Source organism: Panthera pardus, unplaced genomic scaffold (genome assembly GCF_024362965.1).
Source record: "Panthera pardus isolate Hobbes unplaced genomic scaffold, ASM2436296v1 HiC_scaffold_20, whole genome shotgun sequence".
Taxonomy (NCBI): domain Eukaryota; kingdom Metazoa; phylum Chordata; class Mammalia; order Carnivora; family Felidae; genus Panthera; species Panthera pardus.
The window spans coordinates 6,525,304-6,537,661 of NW_026526766.1; the positions used below are offsets into that span (position 1 = coordinate 6,525,304).

The following is a 12,358-nucleotide window of genomic DNA, read 5'->3' on the forward strand; positions in this document are numbered from 1 at the left end:
TTCCAATGTAATCCCTGGTGAGAATAAAATAATTATTTTCTTTATGTCTTCACAGTATATGATTTGCCCCAAAAAGACAAAATAGAAGACGACAATAAAACTGAAGCATACTCAAACAAAATCAAATATATGCGTGAGATAGCAGAAATAACATGTAAATAGAAATAAGGAAAGGTTCTGATCTCACAACTACTACGTAGTTGTTTGACCACAGACAAGTTACTTAACTTCTTTGGACCTTAATTTTTCTCACTGTGAAATGAAGAGGTTAACTAAGTCTAAAGCACCGTTTCCCAAACTCTTCTGGACAACGCTTTCTGAACTGTCCACAGATAAATTTTAGGAGTGGGGAATTGGAGGAGTGGATGACGAAAGGTTTATTAAGTTTGGACACACTGCATACTACCAAGAAATCGATGCTGTCAACACAGAGGTGTGGCCAAGATGCCCAGTGCGGTTGGCAGCCTTTAAGTTCTCTTCCAATGTTCTCCACCTATGACATTCATGCTCTTCTACAATCCCTTGCCCTTGACTGTAGGCGGAATTTGTCAACTCGTTTAAAATGAACAGAATACGGCAAAAGTGATGAGATGCCATCCCTGAGATTAGGTTATAAAAAGACCATGACTTCCACCTTGGGTGTCTGCTCTCAGCTGCCATGCTGTGAGGCAGCCCTGCAGAAAGGCTCACATAAGTGAGCTTGGAGGCAGATATTCTGAGCCTGTCAATAACCATGTGAGCGAGCCTGGAAGTAGATCGTGCCCTTGTCAAGCCTTCAGATGAGAATGCAAGGCCTGGGTGACAACTTGATTGCAGTCTTGGGAGAGACCGGGAGCTGGAACCACCCAGTCGCTCCCAAATTTCTAATTCCTAAACTAGGGTGAAAATAAATGTTTGTTGTTTTCCTCTGTTAGTTTTAGGGTAATCTGTCACACAGAAACAGATAACTAATACACCCCAAATACCCACATCTTCTATTTCCAATTTGTAAGCCACATGGTACAGAACTCTACACTAACAAGCTTAGGGGAAGAAAGAGAGCTTACCACTTTAATTGGACCTGTAAAGAACTAAGCTTTTCCTGGTCTTACTTAAAATATGTAGGCTATGTATGACTGTGTGACTTTTAGCAGATAGAAGACTGTCTTGCTAACGAACACGGTCCAGTCAGACAGATTATTTCTTCCTGATACGACTAGAAAAGGAGATAGGTAGAAAGGCTTACTTAGTTATTCCTTTCTCTACTGCATAACTGAAGTGCCTCTACCAAGAAAGACTCCCACGGTCAAATCAATAGGGGAAATACTAATTATCATCCTCTTAAAGATGTTCAATGCACACTACATGTAAAGTTCTGAGAGGTTCTTCAGTAAAAGGAGCTATTTATTGAACACGGCGTTTCTCCAACATGTGATGACTAAGCCTTTTTTCTATAGATACTTCCTAAAATTTTGCAGAAAGTGAAAATTAGAGAATCTTTAAAGCCTTTATTTTCTGAATAAAATGTTCTATGATTATACGTTAACCCTTTACACTTGATCTTAGCCAAAAGGCCGAGAAGCGATACATACGTTAGCTATGTAAAAAAACTCTGACACCTCACCTTGCCAAGCTGCTGTAGAAATTTCAAGTGTCTCTCTTCAAACTGTGTCGGGTCTCGGTCTTCAAAAGCTCCAGAAAACCCGAGGGTGCCTATCCTATTTGGCAACATGTCATTTTCTGTTAATAGCTCGTAATCTGGAAAGAGAAAGTACATGAGTACTGTGGGCTGGCAGATTACATCGTCTGGGTTAAAAGGTATGTATACAAGCTAACCAAAATAATCAGAACGATCTAGAAACACTAAATACAAATTAATACAGGACAACTCTAATAGTTTAAACTATATTAACAAAGTCTTTATTACCCATAACCTAACAGGCTTTCAAAAAACACTTTTGCAAAGGAAAATTACTTGCTAAAAACAGGCAGTTTTAGTAGTATTTTTAAGTAAGATTATATTATTTTGACTTCTGCGGTGAGAATGGTAAGTAGTACTGGAACAGGAAATACCTATGGGTCAGATATATGTACATTTAGCTACATATTTTAAAGGCGGAGCGGGCAAATAAAAACAAACCTACTTCATGTTTAGAAAACCACTCAACTATAAAATATAGCTAAAAAAAAAAAAAAAGAAAAATTGCTTTTAAAAAGTCAAATAAGCCAAATAAACTTATACAATATACATTAATTAATTGGTAAAGTAAAACTGGGTTATTGAAGAGGCCTCTGTTAAAAATGGAGAGACTGCTGAATCAAGAAAACTAGAATATGTACGAAGTAGGAAAAGTCATATGAACATAAGAGACTAAGTCTAAAAGGCATCAATGTTCACTATATTGTACACTTGAAACTAACATAACACTGTATGTTAACTAACTGGAATTAAAATTAAGACCAAAAAAAAAAAAAAAAGATATCGAGGAACTTCTTGTAAGGGATTACAAAATTAGTAAAGATTTGTTAAAAACTATGAAGATAGAAAGGGGACCCGGAAAAGCAGTAAGACTATTCCATCAATACATACCTGGAGTAAACAAACTATTAAGGTCTCGTATGATGGCTCTGAAAGAAGGTCTAAAATCTGGTTCATAATCCATACAATTATTAATAAGATTTGCTAATTCTGTCCACTTTGGTGCAGGAAGCTGGTGCCTATCTTCATAAAACTGGAGCTTCTATAATGAAAGAACCAGATGAGAAATTGTATAATGTGATAATCAAGCTTTTTTTTTTTTAAACATAAGATAGGCTAAAAAGTATCAAATCATAGGAAAGAAAATCAAGGGTCACAAAGTAAGTCCAACTTCACAGTGGATATAAACTCACTCTTTGAGAATCCAAAGCACTCAGAGGCTTGTCTCCTCCACTGCAGATTTCCCACAAAGTGGTACCAAAACTCCATTTGTCTGTTGCCAAGTTTAGATTTTTAGGATTTTCAATGCATTCAGGTGGTACCCATGGTATTCTCTCCTGAAGAACTTTGAAATGATAGCAATGAAGTATGGTTAAATAGTTCCCACAAGTAAATGATTCTTTAATATGCAAATAATTTCAAACTGATTTGGATAATCTGGTCTTTTTTGCGTGGCTGTGAGTTGTGTGCACCACACAAGCAAATGTACACATTTACGAGCCACAAGGGACCTTTGAGGGCATCTAATTCATTATCTCAGCTTTAACAATGACAACACTGAGACCCATAAAAACTGAATAATTTGCCTAAAGTCACAAAATTTGTTAGCAGCATGGAGAGAATTAGAATCTTAGACAACAAACTGTGGATCAACTAAACTTCCTTTCATTGAGCCATAGTGTTTCAACTCGTGTCTAACTCTCTCTACCCTTCCTAGGAGTTGTGCATTCGATAAAATTTTTTTCCCGTAACACTTGTCCTAAATTGCCTTTTGATTTTTGTATTTCTTTACAATGCGTAAATAGTAAAGGTAACGTTAACATCATTCTGAGCTAATGATTCAGGAGCAGTGGCAATTCCAACTTGTACACGAAAATACAAGGACCAACAGACAGATGAATTACTTAATTATCCCAAGATATTCTGAATACGGAATTGATACAGGTAGTCTCTGCTAAGATCATGGAATTTCACAAGTAAAGGTGCTAGGGTCTTTTTTGACCTCATCAGAAAACCGTCATCCAAGGAAGGAGACAGCACTTTTAAATCCACCTTCTGGTAATCTGGTATGGATAAATAGAAAAGTAAATAAAATGATATAGAAGAATGAAGGATAATCTGCTGCATCTTTCAGTATATTTTGGTAAAGCAATATGAATATTTTTGCTAATGAAGAGATTAAAGAATACAGGTTCCTTTCTCTTTCACCGTATGAAGAAATTTTCTCCTTAATTTCCATTCCAAAGAATGAAATTTCCCTTAATATAGGTTCTAAGATCCTATAACATTTTCCGCCTTATTGTCTGTCTTTACTGTCAGAGAAGCTATCAAGTTTCAATACTGTTGGCTCAAATAGGATACATCAAGGCACAAATGTTGATCAATTGACAGTCTACATCTAGTACATTCAATTAGAGAAACTAGCTAAGATAATGAAATACAGTTACAACATTATTTGTACCAAGAAAACTCCTTTCAACCATGTGACTGAAATTTTTACTTTGTTAAAATAGAAAGCTAACAAACACAAAAGATTTTTTTTTCAAGTTTTAAAAAGTCAGAATTAGCTGAATAATTAAACTAAATAAGATCTCAAAGTAGGTAATAGGTCTTCTCAAAATTTTATTTAGTGACTGAAGGAAAGAAAAATTTAGATAATTTATTTGTGTCTCAAAGAATATATCAGAAAATTTCACATTAAAAAATGGATAAAATCTGAACTTCCATACAAGCAGGGATTAAAACTGTTTAAAAAATCATTTTACAGTCCATGATAACATGCATATAAGAAAGGAAAAATGGAGACTGGGATGTAACTATAACTTAATTTGGATTGCTAAAAATGGTAGTTGAATTTTATTATTAATCAAGAACATGTCAATAAAAGAGTTTGAGAAAAAAATTAACAACATGCTTTTTGTACCACTGTCCAAATAGAGACGTGGAATCACTATGTCGTTCACCTGAATCTAATGTAACATTGTGTGTCAGCTATACTCAAACAAAAAAAATCAAAAAGAAAAAAAAGTTAAATGAGATTCCTGTCGAACTTACTGTCCTTTGGCAAAACTGTAATACTAATGCCAGGATCACTAAGTTTGATGAAAGGAGGATTTCCTGTCTTTCTGTCTTCTTCTCTGATAAGCAGAATATTTTTGGCACACACATTCCCATGAATAAGGGCTTTTTCTTCCTGTCAAAGTTAAATGCACATTCAAATATCAATCCACAAATATTTGAACACTTAGTATATCCAAAGTCCCAAAATGGATTTAAACGAACAAAATAGGGCAGTATTAACTAATAAACATTAATTTGGAAGCGTGCTTTGACATAAAAGAAAGTTTTACGGCAGCACTGTGCTTTTTGTTTTACTTTTCAAATGACACACCAATCTGCACCCATGATGAAACAAAGATCTTAAAATTACTCAGTTCCACTTCATTTGCCAAAGCTGCGATTTTAAACAGTAATGAGTACTGTTCCTGTTCAGCGGCAGGACACGGGTGCACTCTGAGGGGCCCGATCACCGGCGGCCCCTCTGGTATTCTGCTCCTCTGGCAGTGCTGCTTTCTCACCACACATAAGGGCCGGTTGTCCGCAGACCTATAACAAGGTATTTTCTGCAGGGATTTTCTGCTATCCGTAGCTGGCAGAACGTGTTTCTGCGTAATTTTTTATTAAATTCTCTAAACCCAACTGACACAAACTACAGATTGTCTACCAGCGCTTTTAAGAGATAGGATGACAAAACTCTTTCAGAAATGATTTTACATAAATAAATATATGCCTAAAATAATCTCTTTCACCAACTAATAGATTCTTTTAAATGACTCAACGTTCATTCACAGATTTCTTTCTTATTCCTGGGTCAAGATCCTTTCTACATTGCTTCGGAAGACAGAATGTTTTTGATAAAAAATTACACTTATTACTTACTAGAAAATGCATGGCCCATGCCAACTGTTTAGCCACTTCAAGTTTCCATAATATACTTATAGAATTTTTATTCTTTTTCAGGTATGTATCTAATGATCCAAATTTTACAAACTCCTGAACCAGAATATCTGCATTAAAATATACAAACAATAAGGCTCAAGTACAAATACAATAAAAATACATGTAATTTTAAAATTTCATAAAATATATTTATAATATATGAGTATTATAGGTAAAGAGATTAAATTATGCAAAATCTACTAATTTAAAGAAAACTTAACGATATACCATTGTATTTTTGGGTTTTAGTTTATTCACAAAAGCAAGACATAGGTATCTAAACAATTACGTATACATATAATTTATAATATATATGTTATGTACTTTTCTTATAATGTTAATATACATATGTAACTACTCCAGCATACCTCCATGTATTAGTACTGAATTATGGCTGCTTTTTTTAAACAAATGAAAGTTTCTCAGAGTTAACTTCTCTTGCCTGATACTACAGTAGCATCCCCAGTTTTTTTTTTTTTTTTAAGTTTATTTATTTATTCTGAGATAGTGCCAGTGTGAGAGGGAGTGAGAGACAGAGAGAGAGAGAGAGAGAGAGAGAGAGAGAGAGAGAGAGAGAGAACACTCCAAGTAAGCTCCGGGCTGCCAGTCCAGAGCCTCACGTGGGGCTGAACTTAAGAAACCGTGAGATCATAACCTGAGCTGAAGCCAAGAGTCAGACGCTTAACCTACTGAGCCACCGAAGTGCCCCAGTGTCCCCAGCTTATCTGTGGTTTTGCTTTCCACAGCTGCAGCACCCATGGTCAACAGGTTCAGAAGCAGATGATCCTCCTTCCGACTTTCTGTCAGAAGGCAGTAGCCTAATGCTATGTCACAATGCCTACGTCACTCACCTCGTTCCATCTCATCATATACATATTTCATCATCTCACATCATCACAAGAAGAAGGGTTAGTATAAAATATGAGAAATCACATTCACATAAACCTTTATTACAGTATATTGTTATTACTGTTCTGTTATTATTGTTATCTCTTACTGTGCCTAATTTATAAATTAAACTTTATTATATGCATGTATGTATACGAAAAAAACATAGTGTATATAGGGTTGGCTACTGTCCTCAGTTTCAGGCATCCACTGGGGGTCTTGGAACAATATCCTGCAGATAAGAAGGGACTACTGTATTTAGACATCAAAACTTCCTGAAATTCTTCTTCTACACATAAAAATTTATAGCAATGTCTATTCTATTACAGGCATTAAGGAGAATGTGAGTTTGAACTCCATTCATCCTTTTAATTTATGCTGCAAAAAAGCAAAAATTTGTTTTGCATGGCTTTATCTTTAAAAGTATATTTTTAAAATAGTATTATGATATATTTTGCCAGAAAAACAAGGGTTTGCTTCTAAAAAACTCCTGACTGCCTTTAAGACATATAAAAATTTCCAGCCCTGTCAGTATTGACCAAGTTCCCCAAAGCCAAGACTATTTCTACATTAAGACATGTTATTTAATAATTAAACTGGGTTTAGGATTTATTTACAGTCATCTAGTACTAATTTGTAATATAATAAGCTCAGGTTCTCAATTTCAAATATAAATTTATTGAGATTATTTTATTGTTTCTTAAGCATAAACAGTAAGTTCTATAAATGAGAAAAAAAGGACTTCATCTTTTTAATCATAAAAAAGGAAAATTAAGATAAAATAAAAACCAAAAAAATTCAAGCAAAAAATTTCAACATGGCATCGTGATACATATCTTTAAAGAAATTCTGACAGACTTTCACACTGTAATCCATGTTAGCTCATGGCCTAGTGAGCAATTCGGGGCCTATGCTACATACAGGTCTATGCTTCACATTATTTGTTTTAAAATGCGTACTGTAGGTCTTACCTCAAATTGTGATTCTGCCTGATCTAATATTACAATTACTTAGTTCTCACTTGGTATACATCAGTTTTGGACCTTGCTGGGTAACTAAGACAAATTTAATGACTGTTTTGCTACCCATAGTTAATTTAGAAAACACAATCCATATACTGATAATTAAGAACTGACCACAGGTAAATTTATGTCACAGCAAGTGTCAAAAAGAGAAGGAAATGAAAAAAAAGAATAAATATCTAAGAGTTACAATGAACAAAGCTTAATGAAACTATTTTATGTGGCACTAAAAACCTACTATGTTTCACAGATACCAACTGACTGTCATAAGTTCCATTGTTTTCTGTGTCGTAAAAGAAAAAAATTGCCAATTAAATAATGACTTATCATTGATTATATCACACATCCCAATTTCAGGTATTTTTAAATGTGAAAAAAGTGTTTCACAGGATCAGTGAAATATACAAGCAAGCATAAGAACTGGAATTACATGCTCTGAAACACTGTTGTCCGACTTTTTAAAGAAATGTATTCTTTCATCCCCCTTAATGAAAAATTATGAGAAACATCATTAAAAAAAGAGAGAAATTCAGAACCACTCTAGTCAGGGATAAGTGAGCAGTAGTCTCATTATTGCATTTAGGTTTACTCTCACTTCATCAACCCCCTGAGGTACCTAAATACCTCCACAGAACAGATTTGAAAATCACTGTCTTTGAAAAGACGATCGATTTTCAAAAATATGAAGACATGTTATATAAGCATGGATGCATATTTACTCCACATTACTAATAGAAAATAGAGAATTATGTAATTTTCTGAATGTAAACTTGGTTTTTATGAACAGTCTAAATTTAGCCATAGAATATATCAAATATCAACATCCAATCATTTCAGTCAGTTCCACTACAAATTCAACCTATAGTTTATGTTTTTTATGTAATTCCAAATAAATTTGTGCTAAAATGGCCAGTTATTCCAATGACATATTGAACCAGCCACAATCTGTATTGGTATGGTTAACAGAAAAGATTATAAGACATGTTTACTCGAAGACTCTGCTGTTTGGACATTTTGACATAAGGCATATTAACTGTTTTCTGCATTTTAATTTCACTCATTCATTTCCTTTTTTAGAAGACATTGCTGAACAGTTTACGATGTTTTTGGTTTCAACAATATTTAATTCCTTTCAACATGGTTTATACTGATACTTAATTATGATCCTGAAATTGAATTTTCTATATACACAATAGATGCTCTGAGAAAGGCATGATATGAACATAAGGAAGCCCGTAGTTTTACTTACTTTCCTCTCCACAGACACATACTCCATAATTTAAAACCAGGTGCTTGTGAGAAAGCTGGCTCATCATGCTTGCTGCTTCAAAGAAAGACTAAGGAAAAGAAAAAAAACATACAAAAAATACAAAAGAATTATTGTTTGTGTCTAAAAATGTTCATAGGTCAGAGAGATCCCGTCTGTCATAAGAGAAATGAACTTTTTCCTTATTCTCAGGACACAGACAAGGCTAATGCGCTGTGGTTCCCTTAGATGGACTTGACACTTCTATCAACCTCGATGCTAGAGTTCATTCAGAGAAAGCCCCTGAGAAAGCCTGGAATAAGAAAATATCAGCGAGAGAGAGCAATAGTGGCACAGGGCAATATGAATGATACAAGATCAGCAGCCTTAGACCCACAGCACCTGGAGGAGAGAACAGAGGCAGACGCCAGACACCAAGTAAATGGACGAGAGCTTCAAAAAACTTCTCAAAGAATTAAGACTGATCACTGTGCAGATAAAATATCATGACAACTATGTCAGGCATGTTATTAATATCACTCTAACTCAACTAACCTCTGACTAGACCTTCTGGATACAGTTGTGAAGGATCACAACCACCAACACTGTGGTATCCTGGGTTAGAAAAACTTTCACTTGTATGCTTCACGTCACCTTCCGCTAACATCATTTAAGACATGTTACTCACCACAAATGTTTATTATGTCATGTTTGGTGATGCTTTGCTATGTAAAGGACCCTGACAACTGACAAGCAGGTTTCTGCTGGCTAGCATCTCCAGATCATGCCCAGAGGCATCCGCATTTCACCTGAAGCATTCTTTAGGACAGTGCCTTTCAAAAATTTTTTAAAAAATAGATTAAACCATGGAAGAAATCTGTAGAAACCCATAAAGCTCTGGAGAACCAAGTTTGAAAGCCACTGGCTTAATATATGCAGAAATGTAGTAATACCCATAATACAATATTATGAGTAATTAGTTTAGAAATAAGTTATTATTTTTTTTAATTTTTTTTAATGTTTATTTATTTTTGAGACAGAGACAGAGCATGAGCAGGGAAGGGGCAGAGAGAGAGGGAGACACAGGATGTGAAGCAGGCTCCAGGCTCTGAGCTGTCAGCACAGAGCCCGACGCGGGGCTTGAACTCACGGACTGTGAGATCATGACCTGAGCCGAAGTCCGACGCTTAACCGACTGAGCCACCCAGGTGCCCCGAAATAAGTTATTATTTAAAAAATCCTATAATTCTCTACACCCCCACCCTCAGAAAGCATCCTCAGAAAGGTCCTTGATATGTATACTTTTAAAAATTACAGTTTTGAAAAGCTGCATGCATGAATGTGCTGTGTCCATATGATTGCATATGTTTAAATGTCATGAACTACATGAGCTATACAAAGAATATACACACCTCTGAATAGTTTCTGTGTGCTTTATCCAGAACTTTTAAAAGAACTTCTGTTTCATGCAGTTGACCATAGTCTCCTACTTCTCTTCTTACACCTTTAAAAATTTTTGTAAAAGTGCCTTGCCCAAGGCTTTCATTCTTTAAAAGAAAAAAAGGAAAAATAAGAATCAGCAAAGATGAAGAAAATACAGGAATTAGGAAATATGTTTAATGACAAAGGGTTTTTAAAAATCCATAAGCAAATATTAACTGTACTTTGTAATAAAAGACAGAACATAGGGATTAATGAATAAAGTGCATTTTGGTTCCACCATGTTCTTAAACCCCCTGAATTAGTTATAACTATCACTTTTTCATAGTGTCATTGTTTACCTACATTTATTTACATACGAATATTCTTGTTTGCCTTTCATAATAGTGAAAGGCAGTACAGCCTGATCTGTGGAGGCAGAGTGTGGAACTCCCAGTTGTATGACCTTTTGCGGCTATTTGGTCTCTGTGCTGCAGGTATCCTGGTTTCCTTATCTCAGGAATGGGGATAATCAATTTTGCATATTCTTGTTATGAACAATAAATTAATAAATACATGAAAGCACTTAGTACAGTCCATACCACATGGACTAGATAAGCGTTAGTTATTACTGCTATCACTAGTGTTTCTTGCTTATCCTTACAAAACAGTTGTTGAAAGACTGCACCCTGAAGTTGGGCTGTCGGTGTTCAAACTGAAGCTCTCCTGTTACTAGTTTTGTAATGTTAGGTCACGTAGCAAGTCTCTGCTTGCTGTTATTTACAGGAAGATTCAAGTCTTTATAATTCTGTATAATTCCATCTATTGTATCCTTACGGAACTCAGACATCAGTTATTCTTCCTCATTCCACTCTCTGTGTCCCTTAATCTCTTTCATAATTTCCATTTCTTTCTCCCTATCTGCTGCACCTGAAAATTTTTCAGATTTTGCAATTCACTAATTCTCCCTTCAACAATGGATAATCTGCTCCTTATTTTGTTTTAACGTCAATGAGCATATTTTTCACTTCTATATTTTCCTTTCTCCAAATTGTTCTGGTCTTTTTGATAATGTCCTGGTTTTTTCCCCATGTTTTCCACCCCATTTGTGTCTTTAAACATACATATATATTTTATAACCTCAATCTGAAAAGTCTGTTATATGAAGTTCTTAAAAGGTCTAATGTAGATGTATGTTGGTCTGCTGACTCTTGCCTAATTCTGAATTATTTCCTTGAATCTTTTACAATTTTTGATTAAAAGCTCATGTTTATTTTCTTTGTGGGGATTCTGGGTGGCCTAGGGTAAGAGTATGTTCTTCCAAAAAGATTTTGTATTTGCTTCTTCCAAGCCATCACAGGGTAACACTTTTATTTTAATGTATTGGCTTAGGGTTTCTCAGACTATGCAGATGGTATAAAGAAATCGAAACTGGAAAGCTTATAGTTACAAATTCTCAGGAGAGACTTTTTTTCTCTAAGAACCCAACAAAAGCAGACAACACTCCTTTTCCTCTTCTTTTCCTAGTGGATGAATTTTTCATAATCCATGTTGTTTTACTGGGGATGTATTTATTTGAGGGTCCTGGTTTTATTCTGAGATGGTCTCACTTTTAACTCCTGGTCTTGTGGAGGCCTTATAAGGCTTGTGCCTTCTTCGTGTTGCTTGTGATCTTAATTCCCTTGTTTAATGAAACAAATCCCAACCCCCAACATCATCCTGCAGCCCAAACATCAGCTCTTATGCACACTTTGTTTTCAGTTCCTTCTTTATTTTTAACTCCATGCATTTCCCTTACTTTCTTGAGAACTTAAGAATTAAGACATAGGTCTTTTGTAGAAGAGGATTTTTAAGTTTTAATTTAAGATTTAAAAAGAAATATTTTTAATTTTTTTAAGTTCATTTATTTTTAGAGAGAGAGAGCATAGCAGGGGAGGGGCAGAGAGAGAGAGAGAGAGAGAGAGAGAGAGGAAGAGAGAGAATCTCAAGCCAGCTCTGTGCTGTCAGTGCAGAGCCTGATGTGGGGCTCAATCCCATGTACCCATGGATCACGACCTGAGCCAAAATCAAGAACTGGACACTTGCAGTGCCTGGTGGCTCAGTCAG

At 35.2% G+C, this 12,358-nt stretch overlaps 1 protein-coding gene and 1 pseudogene across 4 annotated transcripts in view; both read right to left on the reverse strand.

Annotated features, from left to right (window-relative positions):
• The window catches only part of JAK2 (Janus kinase 2), a 117,842-nt gene that overhangs the window by 21,536 nt on the left and 83,948 nt on the right, over nt 1-12,358 (reverse strand). For all 4 annotated transcript variants that reach the window (XM_019463722.2, XM_019463724.2, XM_019463725.2 and 1 more), the window contains 7 exons: nt 10,246-10,380; nt 8,837-8,924; nt 5,618-5,745; nt 4,733-4,871; nt 2,872-3,023; nt 2,570-2,720; nt 1,604-1,737 (listed from right to left, as the gene is read on the reverse strand). In XM_019463722.2, the coding sequence (XP_019319267.1) occupies nt 1,604-1,737; nt 2,570-2,720; nt 2,872-3,023; nt 4,733-4,871; nt 5,618-5,745; nt 8,837-8,924; nt 10,246-10,380 (927 nt within the window). The remainder of the gene's footprint in view (nt 1-1,603; nt 1,738-2,569; nt 2,721-2,871; nt 3,024-4,732; nt 4,872-5,617; nt 5,746-8,836; nt 8,925-10,245; nt 10,381-12,358) is intronic.
• Nucleotides 1,432-1,565, reverse strand: LOC128778755 (U2 spliceosomal RNA; annotated as a pseudogene).